General features: G+C 44.3%; 1 protein-coding gene across 2 annotated transcripts; it reads left to right on the top strand.

The window, feature by feature from the left end:
* The first annotated feature begins 5,125 nt into the window (after positions 1 to 5,125).
* C9 (complement C9) lies at positions 5,126 to 19,707 on the top strand. 2 transcript variants are annotated; one of them, XM_053407714.1, is made up of 12 exons: positions 5,134 to 5,291; positions 5,945 to 6,035; positions 7,976 to 8,120; positions 8,961 to 9,108; positions 9,697 to 9,835; positions 11,474 to 11,698; positions 13,272 to 13,512; positions 14,467 to 14,592; positions 15,346 to 15,527; positions 16,675 to 16,903; positions 18,076 to 18,264; positions 19,539 to 19,705. In XM_053407714.1, exons 1-11 carry the CDS (start codon positions 5,215 to 5,217, stop codon positions 18,240 to 18,242), a joined length of 1,770 nt encoding a protein of 589 aa, XP_053263689.1. In that variant the 5' UTR covers positions 5,134 to 5,214; the 3' UTR covers positions 18,243 to 18,264; positions 19,539 to 19,705. The 2 variants fall into 2 exon arrangements, with proteins under 2 accessions (XP_053263690.1, XP_053263689.1); XM_053407715.1 differs by lacking the exon at positions 16,675 to 16,903 and having other exon boundaries at positions 5,126 to 5,291; positions 19,539 to 19,707.
* Positions 19,708 to 20,716: the final 1,009 nt, after the last annotated feature.

The following is a 20,716-nucleotide window of genomic DNA, read 5'->3' as shown; positions in this document are numbered from 1 at the left end:
GCCTCTGCCTCTAGGGAGTTCGGTGAAAACTTTCAACGTGGTTTTCCAGAAGCACAACTCTTTGCTTTCATATGATAGTAGTTTTATTTGGGTAACCTGAGTCTAAGTCATTGAACAGGTGTGTAAAAGCATGTGTAACTAGAAGCTTATAAAAGCCCAGGGTCCTTGAATCGCCTAGAATGTAGACCCACATTGATAGAGTACTGCTTCCCTCAGTGCGCCAGTATGCAATTTAGGCGGGTGCAGCGTGTCAAATCATAAGCCAACTTTTTGGGACCAGGGCACATTTGTAACTCTGAAAAGTTGTGGGTGCCAGTCATAAAATGGCTGCCATAGTAAAATGCCACAACACAAAATGGCCGTCCCACTTTACCATGTCAAAAATTGGGACATGCATCTTCTGGGATTTCCCCCCGGGTGAGTCACATGACCTGTACCGCGATCTCACTCCCCCCAAAAGCACTTTTTCAGGGCGAGAGCGGGGTGTGAGAACACAGCACCAAAATGGCCTCCGTGATCTTGTGAGAAAAGGGGGGTGTCCTGTTTTTTCCAGGACATTTGGGTATGTGCTCCCCACTAGCCACCTGCCCAGTTAGGATAGGAGTGCACCTACATCAGCCACTGCCATTCATGGGGGAAGCTCCTTGCATCTCTGTTGCTAAAGAATGGATGGGACAGTAAGCTAAGCCTCCTAGAGCAAAATATACATCAGGAGGCTTAGTTTGGTCAGAATTGAATATACACTTCCATAGTATACTACTTCTGGTAAATGAGTCACCATAGCTGCATTATTTTTAGCTCTCCTACCCCACTATTGGGGTCCAAAGAAAATTGGATGCAGTCCACAGGATGCTGGGAAACAAAGTCTGTATGCAGGCTTAATTGACAACAGCAATATGCTGCTATTGAAAATATGGCTCTCAACTAGGTTCTCGCTGCTGCCTCAAACTTGGGGTAAAGGCTTGCAACATAGCTGGTGGTACAACAGTTAATATTTGGCTTTGACATCCATGTCAAAGTGTTGGTGCTGACCTTTAAAGCCCTAAACGGCCTTGGCCCAGTATACCTGAAGGAGCGTCTCCACCCCCATCGTTCTGCCCGGACGCTGAGGTCCAGCGCCGAGGGCCTTCTGGCGGTTCCCTCATTGCGAGAAGTGAGGTTACAGGGAACCAGACGGAGGGCCTTCTCGGTAGTCGCGCCCACCCTGTGGAACGCCTGCCCATCAGATGTCAAGGAAATAAGCAACTATCCTATTTTTAAAAGACATCTGAGGGCAGCCCTGTTTAGGGAAGTTTTTAATATTGAATGCTGTATTGTTTTTAACACTCGATTGGGAGACACCCAGAGTGGCTGGGGAAACTCAGCCAGATGGGTGGGGTATAAATAATATATTATTGTGTGATGTGCACCAAGATTGTAGTCCAGCAACATCTGGAGGGCATCAGGTTGGCAAAGGTCAGTTTACACAAAGGGCAGCTTGGTGGTAGCACACAAGCTTTCCATACAAAGATCCCTGGCATCTCCTTGGGGGAAAGGGCTGCCCTCTGAAACCATAGACAGCTACCACCAGTCAATGGAGATAATATAATGTTGGATAGATTTAATAGTCTAGCCGGGTAGAAAATGGCTTCCTATGTGCTGTCAGACTGGTAGTAATTCACTGGGCTCTCCTGATCCTTTCAACTGGAGACATTGGCAATGGCATTTTGATTTTTTTGTGTGTGTGTAAACCAGATTTAACCCACGACTGTGCCAAAGTTCTTTCCCACTATGGCTGTGGGAATCACAAGGTTCTCTTTTTGGAGCATGTTTCCTGAGTACCCTGCACTGTTGGAGATTCCCTCCTCACCTGCCCTTTTTGCCTCAAAAGCTTCATTCTAAGCTACAAAAAAATTTGTTCGAAGTTGCTTCCCCAGCTACTGAGTTCAGGATGAAGTAAGTGCCACAAACAACCAGCTAGTAAATGTTTAATTTTTCTTTTGATTGGACGTGATTGCTAAAGAATCGGATGTTCCTCTGTATCTCTGAAAAGTAAACAATCTTACTCCAAACAAGGGCATATTTAAAAGGGACTTTGTCAAACCTTCTGTACAATCAAGTTAAGCTTAAGATTCACCACAGAGCCTAGGACTTGCTGATCAGAAGGTCGGCGGTTCAAATCCCCGTGACGGGGTGAGCTCCCGTTGCTCAGTCCCTGCTCCTGCCCACCTAGCAGTTTGAAAGCAGTTTGAAAGCAGTCAAAATGCAAGTAGATAAATAGGTAGCGCTCCGGCGGGAAGGTAAATGGCGTTTCTGTGCGCTGCTCTGGTTCACCAGAAGCAGCTTAGTCATGCTGGCCACATGACCCGGAAGCTGTACGTCGGCTCCCTCGGCCAATAAAGCAAGATGAGTGCCGCAACCCCAGAGTCATCCGCGACTGGACCTAATGGTCAGGAGTCCCTTTATTCCTGCAGAAGTATGCAGGTATGGCACAGTGGCTCAGAAGGGAAGCCAGATCTTGCAGTGCCTTGAACTAACTCTAATCTCTGCTGCTTGATACTCTGTGGTGGATTTATGGCAGGCGTCCTCAGACTTGGCCCTCCAGATGTTTTTGGCCTACAACCCCCATGATCCCTAGCTAGCCGGACCAGTGGTCAGGGATGATGGGAATTGTAGTCTCCAAACATCTGGAGGGCCGAGGTTGAGGAAGCCTGATTTATAGCATCTCAAATGTGTTTTCATTGGCCTCTGTGCCATGTACAACTCCCTCTTGAATCAAGCAAATGCATGGATCCTGCTCAGCGATGCTCCAAGCCCCACCAATCTAACCTGCCCACTCTCTTTTTGGGGGGGTGAATATTCCACTAACCGTGGCACGTTCTGATGTCTGGTTTCAGCATTTGTGTAACTCTGGAAGTGTCTACTCAATTCTGACCAAACTAAGCCTCCTGATACTGTATGCATATTGCTTTAGGAGACTGACTTTGGTTAGAATCAAGTATACACTTCCAGAGTTAAATATATTGCTTCTGATAAGTGAGCCTCCATGGTAGCTAGAGGGCTGTGGAAATTTGCATCCCAGGCTTTTTAGACTCTTCTCCCCATGTATTAAAGGTAAAGGACCCCTGGATGGTTAAGTCCAGTCAAAGGCGACTACGGGGTTGCAGTGCTCAATTCACTTTCAGGCTGAGGGAGCCGGCGTTTGTCCACAGACAGGCTTCCGGGTCATGTGGCCAGCATGACTAAACCGCTTCTGGTGCCCTAAGAGAGAATATTATGAAAATGATATATAGGTGGTACGTGACACCAGTCAAGCTTGCAAAAATCTATCATTTGCCCGATAATAAATGTTGGAAGTGTAAAGAAAATGAAGGAACATTCTTTCACCTTTGGTGGACGTGCCCAAAGATTAAGGCCTTCTGGGAGATGATATATAATGAAATGAAAAAAGTATTTAAATATACCTTCCTGAAGAAGCCAGAGGCTTTTCTCTTGGGCATGGTCGGCCAACTGGTGCCAAAGAAGGACAGAACTCTTTTTATGTATGCAACAACAGCAGCAAGAATTCTCATCGCAAAGTATTGGAAGACACAAGAGCTACCCACCCTGGAAGAGTGGCAGATGAAGATGATGGACTATATGGAACTGGCGGAAATGACTGGCAGAATCCAAGACCTGGGAGAAGAGGCGGTGGAGGAAGACTGGAAGAAATTTAAAGTTTATCTTCAGAAATACTGTAAAATTAATGAATGTTAAAATTATGTTTGGATTGGCAATAAGTGGTAATTAGCAACAAAAGTTAACAAGAATATGTAAAAAATGAATTGATAAATGGAGGAAAATATGGAGTTATAACATGCTATGATATGGAGTTAAGATAAATGAAAAAGGGTAAGAATTTGCTGAATTGATTATGTAAACGGGAATACAAGAGGGGGAGGTGTGAGGAGGTCAAGGAAACAAGCAAATGAATCTAAAGATATCAAAAATGGATTTGCTTTTCAATTTTTTCTTATCTATTTGTTTTTTGTATTTTGTATTTTTTTTTCTATGAATTTTTGTATTTTTTGTACTCTTTTTCTATTTTTTTTTATCTTTCTTTGTTGTTTTCTTATCCTGTAAATCTCTGTTTTTTGTAAAACCTTAATAAATATCTTATAAAAAAAAATAATAAACCGCTTCTGGTGCAACAGAACACCATGACGGAAACCAGAGCACACGGAAACGCCTTTTACCTTCCCGCTGCAGCGGTACCTATTTATCTACTTGCACTGGCATGCTTTCGAACTGCTAGGTTGGCGAGAGCTGGGACAGAGCAATGGGAGTTCACGCCATTGTGGGGATTTGAACTGCCGACCTTCTGATCGGCAAGTCCAAGAGGCTCAGTGGTTTAGACCACAGCGCTACCTGCGTCCCCATGTACTGTCTGAAACCAAAGGGGTGCATCAGTTGCCAGGTGTGATTCCCGCCCCCCTCCCCAGCTTTCTTACCCCACTATAACTAGCAAAAGGTTTGGGCTGGCTCATAGAAGACCCTCTCCTTGTTTTTTCTTAGGTGCCCAGGGTGCTCAGCACTTAACGGTAACGGATAATGCTGGTTCAGCACTAGGGACTTGTGAAATGCTCCAGTTAAGTGGTCTAACTTGTTTTTGGGTGTGCCTACTGCGTTCTTTTGTTCCGCATTCTTGCAAAGGTTCCTGATGTGCTTTGCTTTTATAATAAAACAGTGCTGCTTTGTTCTCCCCCCCCCCTTTGTGCATAAGAACGTAGGGGGATGGCTTACATCAAGCAAACCATTAGTCCCCCCCCCCAGATCCAAATTGACCAGGCTGACTTACAGGCAGTGGGTCTGCAGGTTTTCGGATGCAGGGGATTCCCAGCCCTACCTGGAGATGTCGGGAACTGAACCCAGGACCCTCTGTATGCAAAGCACACACTCTGACCCTGAGCTACAGCCCTATTGTGTAATGCGTGGAATTGGAGAGAGGAAGGGCAGGTGTGCCTGGGCTTTCTCTTCTACCCTTCTCTCTGCCTGGGGAATGCCCAGACCAGCTGATTTTCCAAATTCTTCACTGTCAACGAACTCCAGGGTGCTTCCCGAAAGTCAGCAGCAAGCTCTGCCTCCTTTTGGCAGGGGTTTTTGTTTGTTTTTCTGCTAATCAATAACAAAAAGGAAAGGACAAAAAGCTTCCCGTTTGGGTGCTATGGTTTTGGTGTCGCAGTCGACAGCAGCACCATGAAAACCTTACTGCCTCTTATAGCGGCACTGTGCATCTTAGGAGCAAATGGCTTTGTGTCACCAGGATGGAAAAGGTAAGTGGACTTTAAAATGAATACATAAATAAAATAAAATCTGCGTCACATTTCCCACAGCAAATGTAGAATTTGCTCTGATTTCTCTTTGGAGCCTGAGGATAGCGAATCTGAATTATATCCAATTTCAGCATCAAGGTAGTATATGAGACCGCAGTTCTGCGTATGCTTAGATTGTAATCAGGACCAATGAATTTAGTGGGAGTGGCTTCCAGTTCAAACATGAAAGGAAGATCCACTGTAAGGTTTCCCAGGAGGGAACATGGCTCTTGGGATGAAAAAAAAGTCCTGTATTTTGGACTGCCCAATCTAGTTTTAAAGATAGAAGCATCATAAGAGAGGAGAGCAAGGACCTTCAAGTTCTCCATCAGCGGTGAGTGCGTGGAGAGCAGACTGAGAAGGCGCCAAGTCAAGTCACCTCATTGTCGCAGGCTTCCCCGCTATAGCATGATGGGCTGTAAATATTTCTGCCTTTGCCTCTGTGTCCATAAAAATCAGCATATGCAAATATATGTCCCTTTTCTCGTCTCTTTTTTGGTGATGTCTTTCCCCTAGTATGGGGCCTATTTCCCCCCCTTCCCCAATAACATTACATCTGATTTTTAGTTTACTGAATAGTACTGCATAAAAGCATCTTGTTGTTCTATACTAAGAGAGCGAAGAGACGTGGACGTCAGGCCCATCGATTGCTTGCTGAGCCGCTGGAGCGAATGGGGACCGTGCAATGCTTGTGCGAAGGAAAGAGTAAGTCATGGGTTTGTGACTGATAGTTAGCTGAGCAGGCTTTTGTTTGAAACAACAACAATGTGTTTTAAGGATAAGAATGTAAGATTAGCCTGAGGATCAGTGGCTCATCCAGTCCGGCATCCTATTCTCACAGTGGCCACTCAGATGCCTGCAGGAAACCCTCAAGCACAAGAGCAATTTCCTCCTGCAATTCCCAGCCCCTGCGATTCAGTATCAATGGCAACTAGTTCTTGCCATTGATAGCCTTATCCTCCATGAATTTGAATTTGTCCGGATCTCTGGCAATGGCACACTTTGTGGAGCTCCAGTTTATATTGTGGTCTATCATAATTGGTGATGGCTCTGCTTAGTTCAACCCTGAAGTGACTCAGTAACTCCAAACTCCTGACAGTAAAGTAAATGGTAATGACTTTTTGGGGGGCAGGAGGTAGCTTGTTTTGTTTTCTGACTTTGTAGAGCCACTGGATAATAATGAGCTTAGTGGCGCCATCCATAATCTGAATTGGAACAACAGTAAGGTACAAATTATTAGGGCTGTTGATACCGTATTTTTCACTCTATAAGACGCACCCAACCATAAGACACACATAGTTTTATAGGAGGAGAACAAGAAAAAAAATATTCTCTCCCTCTCTGCGCAGTGCCTCTCCAGCGAAGTGAAGTCAGAACATCAAGAGGGATCGTTGTGCAGTGAAAGCAGCGATCCCTCTTGCTGTTCTGGCTTCTGGGATAGCTGCACAGCCTGCATTCGCTCCATAAGAGGCACACACATTTCCCCTTACTTTTTAGGAGGGAAAAAGTGTGTCTTATAGAGCAAAAAATATGGTATTTTTACCTCAGCGCAGGGCATCTGTGATGCATGTGCCTTTTCCAAACCTGATGTTCCAGTCCTATCCTCAAATTATCTGGCAATGTAGTCAGCGTATATTTGGTGAATTGTAGCACAAAGAGTGCCACCTACTGGTGCACTGTGCTATACTTTTAGGTTTCTGTGTACAACAGTCTGCATACTGGATGTTCCTACAGCCCTACCATTAGGCGAGGTGAGGCAGCCACCTCAGGCAGCAAATACTGGGTGACAGGTAGTGGTAGTTTGCCTTGTGCTCCTTGAGCTGGTCTGCTGCCTTCAAGTATGCCAAGTATGCCAAAGGACACTGTCCCTTTGTCACTGTTGAAGTAAAATTCAACTGCTACGTCTAATAATAATAATAATAATAATAATAATAATAATAATGTTATTGTTATTACCCCACCCATCTGGCTGGGTTTCCCCAGCCACTCCAGGCAGCTCCCAACAGAATATTAAAAACACAATAAAACATCAAACATTAAAAACTTCCCTAAATAGGCCTGCCTTCAGATGTCTTATAAAAGTCAGGTAGTTGTTTATTTCCTTGACATCTGATGGGAGGGTGTTCCACAGGGCGGGCGCCACTACCGAGAAGGCCCTCTGCCTGGTTCCCTGTAACCTCACTTCTCTCAGGGAGGGAACCGCCAGAAGGCCCTCGGAGCTGGACCTCAGTGTCTGGGCTGAACAATGGGGGTGGAGACGCTCCTTCAGGTATACTGAGCTGAGGCTGTTTAGGGCTTTAAAGGTCAGCACCAACACTTTGAATTGTGCTTGGAAATGTAGTGGGCTTCTGAATGTGGAATATGAGGGCAAGGTTCCATCTTGTCCTTTGCTTTAAGCAGCAAAATGTCTTCAGGCATTAGCATTGTAGAAAAAGTAGTCATTGGTATTTTCTAACCAGGCATGCCTTTTGATCAAAGCACCAAAGAATGGAGACTCCATTGTGGAGGTGCGATGAGTAGGCCTCCCTTTAATTTTGTGCATAATCTGCCCCCCAACCTCCTGCTTAGTTTCCGTCAAAGTTATTTGGCATGTGCCACACCGTCCTTTTGAGCACCTGTAATTCTTCTTCCTTTCTTTTCTAAAGTATCGCTCGAGGAGTGTTGTGAGATTCGGACAATATGGAGGGAAGCCATGTATTGAAGCTCTGGGAGACAGACAGTTCTGCCAGCCAGACACCCCCTGCCCTGAAGAGCTACCAGATTGTGGCAATGGCTTCATGTGTGAAAATGGTATGCAGTTCTTTTGCATTATTCTTTGAAACTGAATCCCACAGTGGATTATACTGGAGGTCGTTAGTTGCCCATCACAAGGCACCATCTTGTCATGATTTAGCAGCTCTCTGAAATACTCTTACGGAAGTCCCTTCTCATACGCATTCACCTGGTGCGTATTTCACCTGGAAATGTTGAGCTCGTTTTCCTGATTGTAATGCCAGCGCTTCTGTTCTGTTTTCTAACATTCCTCTCACCCCTAGTGTGTTGCGTAATTGTGGCTTTTTGGCCAATGTTGCCCTAATTTTCATTCGCACCAGAGGACATGGTGCCACGCAACAGTCAATGTTTTTATTGATTTTCCAAATTTTAGCAAATCCATCCCAAATGATCCTCACCCCCATGCAAACAGCAGGAAAGAATTGTATGTTGGTATACCACCCCATATGTTGTCACTTCACTTCCACAAACAGGGTTTTTTTTTCCTGGAATCAAGTAACATGAAAATTAGCTCATTGTTCTCTGAATTGGTATTGTACATTTTTGCTGCTTTGGTTGTCACTCCTAATCAAGATATTGTCTTCTATCATTATCATCATCATCACCACATATACCACCCTTCATCCTCAAAGGACAATTATACATGTGTGTGTGTGGTTGTATTTGTTTAATGTCTACATTTTCACAGTGACAATTTTTCAAACGTCGAAAGGGTAAAGCAGGTTTTCATTTCCTTTATGGTCAAAAAATCCACCAATGGCACTGAGGGGAAACGCAACTAGGTTTGGTTCAAGCCAAAAGACTGAGAGCAATAAGAACTTTAACAGCTAGAGATACGGTTCCTCTTTCTACACTTAGGACACTGTATAAAGAAAAGGTTGGTGTGTAATACGGAAGATGATTGTGGAGACTTTTCCGATGAAGACAATTGTGAAGGTGATCCTCGTGCACCCTGTCGTGACCGTATAATTGATGTATCAGAGGTTGGAAGAACAGCTGGCCGTGGGTAAGTTCTGGGAAGTTCTTGGGAGAATGATGGGAGATGTAGCAAATCTACTGGCAGGGCCGACCCTACCGTTAGGCGATTTGAGATGCCTACCTCTGGTGGCGGACACTGTTATCTTATGAGGAGCAGTGGCAGCAGGTCCCTTGCCTGTTCCTCATGAGTACCATGGCCATTCTGCTCTGTTAGAGGGCAGGTCTCTGTGTGCCATGTGACGTGCCCAGCACTCCCTATGATAGCTAGCTTGCCCTCCATTGTAGTAAGGATGAATTACAGCTGTACCTCAGAAGTTGAACGGAATCCACTCCAGAAGTCCGTTCGACTTCCAAAACGTTCGGAAACCAAGGCACGGCTTCCGATTGGCTGCAGGAAGCTCCTGAAGCCAACTGGAAGCCACGTCGGGCATTTGGGTTCCAAAGAACGGTCGCAAACTGGAACAGTCACTTCTGGGTTTGTGGCATTTGGGAGTCAAAACGTTCAAGTCGCAAGGCGTTTGTCAACCAAGGTGCAACTGTATATTTGAATGGTATATCAGGTTTTAAGTGACCAAGACCCTGGAAAACCCTAGTTTGTTGTGTGATTTTGTTGCAGTGTCAACATTTTGGGCATGGAACCGAAGGAAAGCCCGTTTTACAATGAGTTTTACAATGGCGTCTGTGACAGAGTCCGCGATGGGAATACTGGAATATACTATCGCAAGCCATGGAACGTTGCTGTGCTCAATTATGACGTAAGCCCCTTTGTGCAAAGTGTAGAGTGTGCATTTGACTCCACTGGAGTCCTGAAGCCATTGCTAATTTGTCTCCAGCCAAGGTTTTTATTTTAAAAAAATGTTGTTGTTGTTTACCAATAATATTGCTGCTTTATTGTTTTGGTAAACCGCTTTAAGGCTTTCCACAATCAAGCGGTAAACGTACATTTTATGAAATTAAATTTAAACAAAGGGGTGAGCGCCTTTGCCTAAGGTAAAGACATCCCTGCCCCGTCAGCCACCCTCCTGGTGCATACACAAACAGAAATGAATCTGACACTAATGAAGCTGTGCTGATGTGAACAGCTGGGGGAAAGAGCTGTGCAACACATCCAGGGGGCGGGAGCAAATTTGCCGAGCTCTAAGGCTGTGATAACCACACTCTTGCATACACAACTCTGCAATGGTATCAAAACTCCGAAGGGTCACTTTTGCATGAAATGAGACCTCTGAAACATCATTAATTCTTTCGTGTTTTGAGTTGATACCCTAATCGCCAATCACTGCCACACTAAAGCTCTGGATAGGTGTATTGTTTTCTGTGAGGCTTCTCCAGCACAGAAAAGCAGCATAAAAGGCTTAAAAACGAATCAAGAAGTTGTAGACAATGGGTGTTTCGCTCTTGTCTTCTTTTGGTCCAATGAGCTAGACGTCAGTCATTGCTATGGCTAAAAGGTAAAGCACTGAAGGAGGCTAGTTTCTCACAAAACAATTGAGAATAGCAGCTGCACATTTTGTATTATATCTCAGGTATTACAGATGCTGGAATCTAGGGGGCTTTGGCTGATCTGAGGGCAACCAACCTATTCTTTCCACCACTGGGGGGATGCCCATTATTCTACAAATATATTTTAGTTTTAAATATTTTGTTAAAACTCATACAGACTGAAAACTCTTGTTTTTAACTTGCCGGTGACAGGAATTGTTTGTTTGTTTATTTATCAGTTCTCTCCCACTCTGCCCCATCTTTTCCCCCTGTTTTGTTTTGGATCTTCTATGTTTTTGTTTTTGTTTTTACTTTGGGAATGTGCTGGCCTTTGCTTATATTTGCTTTTGCAGCCGGATAAATGGGTCATTACAACAAGTGTCCAATTGTTAGGGTTTAAGCCTCGTTTTAAATGTATTTGGCTTTTTAGTGTGTTTTTAACTGTTTTTAACTATTCTATGTGCAGACTGCCTTGAGACAGTGGTTTAGAAAGCTATTAATAAATTAATAATAATAACAAATAAGCAATAAAGTTGGTGTGAAATAATAGATAGATAGATAGATAGATAGATAGATAGATGATAGATAGATGATAAATAGATGATAGATAGATAGATAGATAGATAGATAGATAGATAGATGGATAAATAGATAGATGATAGATAGATAGATAGATGATAGATAGAATGAACTTTCAGAGAAAATGTGGGGACAAAATGAATGAATGAATGCACTTTATTTTAATCAATACGCTTTTCTCTCTGTCCTGAATCTGCTGCCGTACATTTTCAATTATTGGCTCTAAGTTTCTAATGTTAGAGAGTGAAAACCATTCCTTCCATTGGGCTGCATATATTCCAGGCAGATTGCCTACTAAATTGCCTGCTATATATTTTTTCTCTCTTTCTAAGACAAAAGGAGACAAAAGATTTAGAAATGAAGTCTACGAGAACCAGGTGACGGCAGTAAAGGAAATGTTCAGCGAAAGGCATAGTTCTGCTCACTCTAGCTTTTCTCTCAAATTGACGCCCACAGAGGTAGGAAATGGCACATCCGTCGGCTTCAGTTTGAGCACGAACACAGATGCATCCTCCAATGAAACTCTACATAAATTCTTAAAGGATTCTAAAGGAAAGGTAAGCTATCCTAAACAAACAAACAAACAAACAAACCCAAAATGGAGAGCCCTTCTGTGTTATTTGGGGGACTTGATATTAGCACGCTGTTAGGAGTGTTTTATTTATTTATTTATTTAGCAAAGCTTGTACAGTGGTACCTCAGTTTTTGAATGTAATCCATTCCGGAAGACCGTTCGAGTTCTGAAATGTTCGAAAACCGAAAACTCAATATCCGACAGCTAGGCCTCAGGATCTTTCACTCAGTGGAAGCTGTGTGGCATTTTCGACTTCCAAGGCGTGTTTGAAAACCGAAGCATTTACTTCCGGGTTTATGGCGTTTGAAAACCGAAATGTTCGTCAACTGAGACTTTCGAAAACTGAGGTACCACTGTATGCGGCTTAAGATACGTTTGTGTGTGTTTTCCTTAACAGTATAAAATATTTATTTAAAAAGCAATAAAAACAGACTTTCTTTAAAAAGGAGACACAATGAAACAATCAAAATATAGATGACATCAACAGGTTTTTTGAAGGGATACATGTGAAACTGAACAACCTCAGCAAAATTGTCTAATGAAAACAAATTCCCTGCCACTTTGGGCCTTTGATAACTGTAGAGTAGGCGGGAATTCACTAGTGAAGCTTCACCAGGCGATATTCAATTTCTATACAACCCTTCATCCAAAGATGTACATCACCCTGTGATGTACAATATAAAAATACAAACCATAATAAGAAATGAAAACAATAACGCATACCAGGGGTCAGCAATTTTTTTCAGCAGGGGTCCGGTCAACTGTCCCTCAGACCTTGTGGGGGGCCGGACTATATTTTGAAGGAAAAAAATGAACGAATTCCTATGCCCCAGAGAATTACCCAGAGATGCATTTTAAATAAAAGGACACATTCTACTCATGTAAAAACACAGTGATTCCTGGACTGTCCGTGGGCCGGATTGAGAAGGCGATTGGGCTGGATCTGTTCCCCAGGCCTTAGTTTGCCTACCCATGCCATACACGCACAGTTTAAAGGACCATAGTTTCTTTAATTGGCCAAAGGCCGGGGGGAAAGGAACGTTTTCACTTGGCACCTAAAGATATGTAAGGAAGGCACCAGGTGGACCTCCCTGGGGAGAACATTCCACAAGTGGGGAGCCACCACAGAAAAGGCCTGCTCTCATGTTGCGGTGCTCTGGACCTCTTGCAGAGGAGGCACATGTAGAAGGGCCTCAGATGGTGATTGCAGGGTCCAGGTTAGTTTATATGGGGAGGCAGTAGAAGCTTCAACCGTTCTGCTTTAAAGAGGAAAGTTGAAGAGGGATGGTTGATAGGTGTGACTTCTGGGGCAGCATTCTAACATGCTACCCTTATTGAGCACGGCAGGTTTTAATTTTGAGAAGGAGTCAAGCCCCCGACAAGTTAACCCACTTGCGGAACAATAGTGCTTGAAATCCTTTCCAAAGGGAGGATGCCACCAAATGGAAGACTTCCCTCCATAATGTCGGACACATTGTCACCCTAGAGATGGGAGAACATCTGGTCCTCTCGTTTTCCCACTGGCAGAAGGTTAACCCCATCGTTCTGCGTTACAGCATCAAATATTTTTTCACGTGAAAGGAAACATCGAACTGGGAACCTTTCAAATGCGAAGGCGTGACGTCCGCCTGACCGACACGTTCCTTGAAGATGTAAAATATCTGCCCAGTGCATACGACAAGGGAGAATATTTTAAATTTTTGGAAATGCACGGAACTCATTTTGCACAGAAGGGAACGGTTGGCGGGAAATATGAACTAATGTATGTACTGGACAACCAAACAATGAGTAGTGAAGGTAGGAACTGTTTCATTAATTTCAGAGGCTATACTATACTCCAATCCAATTCAGGCTTGGTGCTACCCTATCTGATAATAATACTGAACTATGGACAAAAAAACCAAACAAACTAGCATACATACTTTTATATAACCAATATTTATGGCAATAAACTATCACAAAAGGAACAATCCAAAACCAATAAGTGATTATTTGGTCTGTTTGTGCAGCCTAAAGCAAAGTCACTGCTTGTAGAGAAACTAGCAAACCAATCAGCTGGTGTTGCCTTTGATGTATTAGCAAAGCTGGAATTTCCATCACAAGAGCTGTGATGCGTACTCTTATATTAGACTAGTCCTCAATTGCAAAATTGTGACTAATGTAATATAAAGACAGGAGGCGAGAAAAGCATAAAAAATGTGGCACTAGTCATTATGACAGGGACGCGGGTGGCATTGTGGGTTAAACCACAGAGCCTAGGACTTGCCAATCAGAAGGTTGGTGGTTCGAATCCCCATGATGGGGTGAGCTCCCGTTGCTCTGCCCCAGCTCCTGCCAACCTAGCAGTTCGAAAGCACATCAAAGTGCAAGTAGATAAATAGGTACCGCTCCGGCGGGAAGGTAAACGCCGTTTCCGTGTGCTGCTCTGGTTCGCCAGAAGCGGCTTAGTCATGCTGGCCACATGACCCGGAAGCTGTACGCCGGCTCCCTCGGCCAATAAAGCGAGATGAGCACCGCAACCCCAGAGTCGGCCGCGACTGGACCTAATGGTCAGGGGTCCCTTTACCTTTAGTCATTATGACATGACTGGATATCACCCATAAATGAAAATTAAAAAGTCTTTGCTGCTTTTTCTTATGGGTACAACTTGATTGCCTTTCCGAATATAATTTCATGGTTCAAGAAATTTGTTAATGAGCCTTTCCCTCCTTCCATCTTTTATTGAATGTCTGTTTTTAACTCTGTTTGCAGGAGTCACCGTCGAAGACGTAAAAGCTTGCCTGGGTTACAATACAGATTTTGGTTTAACAGCTGGCACATTTGAAGTCAAGCATACCGACAAAGGGAATGACTGCAAAAGTAGCAAGATTAGAAATAGTAAATATATCTATATATTTAAAGATTTGTGTTCAAAATACACAAAAAGGGGACTATATATTTGGGCACACCCACTTCTGAAAATTTCATGTCCAAGCTGGCAATGGTGGTGGCAAATGTGCCCCTGTTGCAAAGGTGGCCCTGTGGCAAGGAGGTGCACTTTCAACACTCATTTATCTTTACATCATCCATTCCAAAACAAATTTAAAAGATGAGTAAGTAAAGTGATGGACTATGCTGAATCAGCAAAGTTAACAGCTAAAATAAGAGAACTTAACAATGACTGTTTTATGGAACAATGGAAGCCTTTTTTGGATTATTTAAAGAAATAATATAATATGATGAATTCACGAGCAGGATTGGAACTATTTATTGCATTATGGTTATGATATAAAAGAGGGAAGAAAGGGCGCAGCAAAGGAGTGGAATAGAAAAAACAACACCATGGAAAATGGGATGGGAAGTCAATAAAACCAAATAAAAATTTATAATGTAGTGAAACAATGTGAAATTTGTGGAAATTTAATCAAATACTTTTTTTAAAAAAAAGATATTTTAAAAAGGAGATTGCACAGTAGCACAGATTTGAGTGTCCCACAGTACATATGTTGCCATGAATTTAGCAAAAAGGGGGGATTTGTTTGTTGTTCTGGGCCCTTCCAGATGTTTGTCTGCATAAGAAAGTCAGAATGATGGTGAGACAACATCCCGAGGGACCTTGGTCCATCCTTGTCCTGTTTCTTTCCTCTGCAGAGGGCAACACCAATAACAAAGGAATTATCCACAATGTGATATCTCTCGTTCATGGAGGGAAGACTGAAGTTCTGGTTAGGCTGAAGGAAAAGCTGTCGCGAGGTCACAGCGTCGTTGATGTGGAAGACTATGTCCAGTGGGCAGCGACGCTCTCTGATGCTCCCACAGTGATACAATATGAAGTAAGAGGGTTTTCTTCCTAAACTGATGTGCATATTGGTATGTGGGAGAGCAGACATGGCTCATCCCTGGTGAGGATGCGCATTGCCCTTCCCTTCTCCTCAGATCTATTATTTTATGAGCAGGGAGGGGTAATAAACACCATTCCTCCTCAGCTTGGATCTGCTGCAGTTGGTGACCAAGTGCCTTGGTTTGTGTGCAATGTGCTGGGTGCACGTGTAAGAGAGTGTGTGTGGCAACATCTGCTTTCCACCATAAGCACCACTGGCATGCGCATCTTCAGACGGTTGGCCGATAGCGACTAAGGTCCTTAGGCCAAAATATCAGGCACCCCTGCTGTAAATGCTGCCCCCTTGAAATAATAATAATAGTAATTTATTATTTGTACCCCACCCATCTGGCTGGGTTTCCCCAGCCACTCTGGGCAGCTTCCAACAAAGATTAAAAATACATTAAAATGTATGACCTTTATTTATTGCTGAACCATGGCGAGTGAATAGGCACGTGTTATGTTTCCAAGGTAAGCACAATTTTCACCTGCATATAAGAGCTAAGGAATTTTAGGTGCTTTCCGTGCTAGGGTATTGTGAAGGAATTGGACTTTGCTGTCCGAGACTCTGTTTTACCTGAGAACACCCTTTCCTCACATGGTAGAGAACTCAGGGTAGCTAAGAGGAGGCTATCACAAATGTCAGGGAAGCTTTGATCACGCTTGTGCAAAGAGTAAAAAGGTAAAGGTACCCCTGCCCGTACGGGCCAGTCGTGTCCGACTCTAGGGTTTGTGCGCCCATCTCACTTAAGAGGCCGGGGGCCAGCGCTGTCCGAAGACACTTCTGGGTCACGTGGCCAGCGTGACGAAGCTGCTCTGGCGAGCCAGCACCAGCGCAGCACACGGAAATGCCGTTTACCTTCCCGCTATAAAGCGGTACCTATTTATCTACTTGCACTTAAGCATGCTTTCGAACTGCTAGGTGGGCAGGAGCTGGGACCAAAAGACGGGAGCTCACCCCGCCGTGGGGATTCGAACCGCCGACCATGCGATCAGCAAGCCCTAGGCACTGAGGTTTTACCCACAGCGCCACCCGCGTCCCGTGCAAAGAGTACCACTGCTGTAACAAGTTGGATTAAGGTATTTGCATTTCTTTGCAGCCGTACCCAATTTCTACTCTCATACCGGTGACGATACCCAACTCCACCGTAAAGAAGCAGAATCTCGACCGAGCTGTGGAGGACTACGTTGCTGAATATAGTGTTTGCAAATGCCAGCCCTGTCAAAATGGTGGCACTGTCATGCTGTTGAACGGAAGGTGTGAATGCGGATGCACCCCTTACTTCAAGGGAGAAGCCTGCCAGATACCCTCAGCGTTTTTTTCACCAGGTCAGCAATAGATCAAGAATTGAGGGTTCATTTCCATATTCTATTCAGGACACGTGAGCTGCGAAGATAAAGCCATTATCCCACCTAACCCTGTTCTAGGGCTCTGCTCATACAAACAGTGATAGAATTGTTCCTGGACGATGCTACTGCAACTGATACACCTGCAAAAACCCCTTTGCATAGAAAAGCAGGTGTTATGAAGAATATAGCTTCCTCCAAGATATTCTCTGGGCCTTCACATCTCTAAACCTGGAACCAAGAAGCTCTACCAAACTGGTGGAAAACAGCAGGGTTGGGACACAAGGCTTAGGGCCCTCATATTTATGGGACCACCTCTCCTGGTATGCCCCACAAAGGACCTTAAGGTCCATGAATAACCATAGTTTAGAGGTCCCGGGCCCTAAGGAAGTCAGACTATCCTCCGACCTGTCCCATCCTCTGTCCCATGAGACTAGGGCCTTTCAGGATTTAACCTTCTTCCATCGGGCCTGATCTTTTATTTCCTTCTCTTCCCCCCCCTCCGCTTTTATGAAGATTAGCCACTTTGAGACCCCACAGCTAATTCTCCCCTGGCCGCCTCACTGGCCCAAGTAGGACCAATTCAGCCAGCTAGCCCTGGAGATTATCTTATGCGTATTTATTTATTTCCCCTAAATTGATTTCTGAATTTTGAATTTTATTGTTATTCATGTTTTTATACTGTATTTTATTCTGCTCTTACAATTGTTTTAAATTTGTTGTTAGCTGCCCTGAGCCCGGTTTTTGAACCGGGAAGGGCAGGGTATAAATAAAAATTTATTATTATTATTATTATTATAGCGGAGAAGTTGGGGTTCCAGAGGCATTAGCCATTGTGTCAGGTAGAAAAGCGCCCAGGGGAGGAGTTGTGAGCAAAGGGAACAAGTGGTGGGAAGGGTTAAGCATTCCTCTCCTGCCCAGCCCTTCACTTAAAACGACACCCTGTCCCATTGCTTTGTAGCTGTTCTGTGGAAGCAGAGATCCCCTATCCACCTAAGAAACACCCCTATCCCAAATTGCACCCTGACTGACCATTTGGGCTTACAGACACGAAGGCAGTTACTTCAATATTGAAGTAACTGCAATGCAAGTTTGTTTGTTTATTGCTTTGATGTTAAGACTCAAAATATTTTCCACTCCAATCTTTAATTCAGTCGCAACTGGCACAGATGGGGGCTGGAGCTGCTGGTCTACCTGGTCGGCTTGTGTGCAAGGAGAACGCACTCGGAGAAGGCAGTGCAATAATCCTGAGGCTCATGGGGGCAAGGACTGCGCAGGAGCTGACTCGGAATCGGGCTACTGCGCTGCTGACATTAAATAATGGTGTAGAAGACGCAAAGCAGGTTTGTAGTTACTCAGTGGGTGTAATAAATAGAAGTCCAACTTGGGTGGGGCAGGTAAATCCCCCAGATCAGTATGCAAGAGGAGAGGTAAGATTGTTCCACTGGACAAGCAGAAATGCTTGTGTTGACAGAACATCTGTGTTAGCACAATGTTGACTTTTTATTGTGGTTATTACAGGGCAACCACAAATTACATTCTAGGTCATGAGTGGGGTACCTTGAGCCCATAGGCCTCGCTCATGAAGCCAGGGGCAGACTTGGGTCTTTCACATTTCAGCAGAGTTCCATGCAAGGCCAAGCTCTGCGCCCAGTGTGGAGAAACTGGTAAAAGGTAAAGGGACCCCGACCATTAGGTCCAGTCGTGACCAACTCTGGGGTTGCGGCGCTCATCTTGCTTTATTGGCCGAGGGAGCCAGCGTACAGCTTCCGGGTCATGTGACCAGCATGACTAAGCCGCTTCTGGCGAACCAGAGCAGCGCACAGAAACACTGTTTACCTTCCCTCCAGAGCGGTACCCATTTATCTACTTGCACTTTGACGTGCTTTCGAACTGCTAGGTTGGCAGGAGCAGGGACCGAGCAACGGGAGCTCACCCCATCGCAGGGATTCGAACCGCTGACCTTCTGATCAGCAAGTCCTAGGCTCTGTGGTTTAACCCACAGCGCCACCCGCATCCCTGCGGAGAAACTGGTACCACTGCCCTAAACCTGCCTTTAGCAAAACCTCCTAGGCCTTCCCATTTGGCTCTCAAAGCCATTTCAGCCAAGCCACTTGCCCCTTACCTGATATCATACAATGTAGGCTTTTAAAAATAAAATACCATGTGCAGGAGAGAGGGATGGCAGCCAACAGCATCCCCCGGTGGAAGAGCCCTTACAAGTTTTGCCCACTGACTACATAGGTTGCATCGAAACCGTACATTTAAAGCACATTCAACACACATGGTTTCCCCAAAATTCTGGAAACCATAGTTTTCCCTTTGTGGAGCCGTAATTCCCAGCACCCTTACCAAGCTACAGTTCCCAGTGTTCTTTGGGGGAAGCCATGTGTTTTAAACATGCACTGAATGTGTTTTAAATGTGTGGAGCGGATGTGACCTTTGCAGCAACTTACATGTGCAGAATTTTGACTATGGCGTCAATCTCAAGTTAGCTGAAAGCCGCCAGCCTGCTTTGGCACTGCAAACGTAGGGGATCTCTGCGCATTATATCAGCCGCTCCTGCACTGAAGATTCTCCGGTTAGTTGATCTAGCTGACTGTGTGTCTTTTCACAGGTGCTTAATAGGAACACAACACAGCTGAAATGACCCTTGGATCTCCACAGCAAAGTTCAAGCTGCCAAAGAGATTTGAAAGATAAGCCAGAAAATCTTGGAACCTGGTGTTAATTTTTCTTTCTTTCTTTCTTTCTTTCTTTCTTTCTTTCTTTCTTTCTTTCTTGCTTGCTTGCTTGCTTTCTTGCTTTCTTGCTTTCTTGCTTTCTTGCTTTCTTGCCTTCCTTCCTTCCTTCCTTTTTTTTTAAAGAGTTGAAAATAAATTTCAGCTGATGACTGGCTCAGCACAATACATTTGTATTATTTATTGCTGACACTTTTGTATTAAATTTGTGTGCCACCCTTTCTCCAAGTTGCTCAGTGCAGGGCTTTGATAGATTTGTAAAATCATTTATATTCTGCTTTTTTGGACCTCTCAAGCAGCTCACATCCAAGCACAAAAGTAATACAACAGAAACCAATCAAAATACAATAAAACTGAGAACAGAATAAAACAGCGAAGCATAATCACCAAGGAGAGACAATGGATTTAATTGTTATTATTATTCTTTTTTGCTGACTAAATATTAGGTGGAAGTCCGAACAGCTCGTTTAAAAGGAGGGAAGCCTGACAAACCTCTTTAGTAGGGGTAGGGAAGCTTTTCCAGATTGAGAGCCACATTCCTTTCCTGGACACCTTTTGAAGGCCACATAGGTGAGGTGAGAGTGGTCAGAAGCAAAAACGAGTACAGCAATAAATGCCAATTTTATGTTTTTAGTGCTCTCTCACACACCCCTTTCTATCCTCCATCAGCCCAAGCAAGAAACATTACCAGAGTGCAAGGATACATTCCAGCAAGGCAAAAACATTGGGGTACAAAGCAGGGTTCCATGAGAGTTCCATGGGCCAGACTGAGCGTTCTGGAGGGGCTACATTGCTTTCCCGGTCCTGTTCCCCACTCCTGCTCTGTAGAGAGGGAGTCCTATAACCTGAGTGCTGCAGCAGAGAAGTCCTACCTCATGTCCCAACCAAGTGTCCCTGCAAGAGAATTGTTTTCTTCCTCAAACTTCTGCAAACTTTGGGGTTCTTTCAACCCTCCCTCTCTTGTGTGAGCAGCACCTTTTTTGCCATATAAGGACAGGCACTCAAAGAACAAATTTGCTATTGGTATATAAGATGCTATCTAGTTGGGCCTTTGA

Source organism: Podarcis raffonei, chromosome 11 (genome assembly GCF_027172205.1).
Source record: "Podarcis raffonei isolate rPodRaf1 chromosome 11, rPodRaf1.pri, whole genome shotgun sequence".
In the NCBI taxonomy this organism is placed as follows: Eukaryota; Metazoa; Chordata; class Lepidosauria; order Squamata; family Lacertidae; genus Podarcis; species Podarcis raffonei.
Note: the sequence above shows the minus strand (reverse complement) of the source record. Positions and strands in the feature narration are given on the sequence as shown.

Excerpts from the sequence above, each read along its gene's own strand:
- C9 (XM_053407714.1), top strand. The coding sequence starts at position 5,215 with ATGAAAACCTTACTGCCTCTTATAGCGGCACTGTGCATCTTAGGAGCA. Across the intron at positions 13,513-14,466 it reads CCAAACAATGAGTAGTGAAG|GAGTCACCGTCGAAGACGTA; the intron begins GTAGGAACTGTT and ends CTCTGTTTGCAG. Across the intron at positions 14,593-15,345 it reads AAGTAGCAAGATTAGAAATA|AGGGCAACACCAATAACAAA; the intron begins GTAAATATATCT and ends TTTCCTCTGCAG.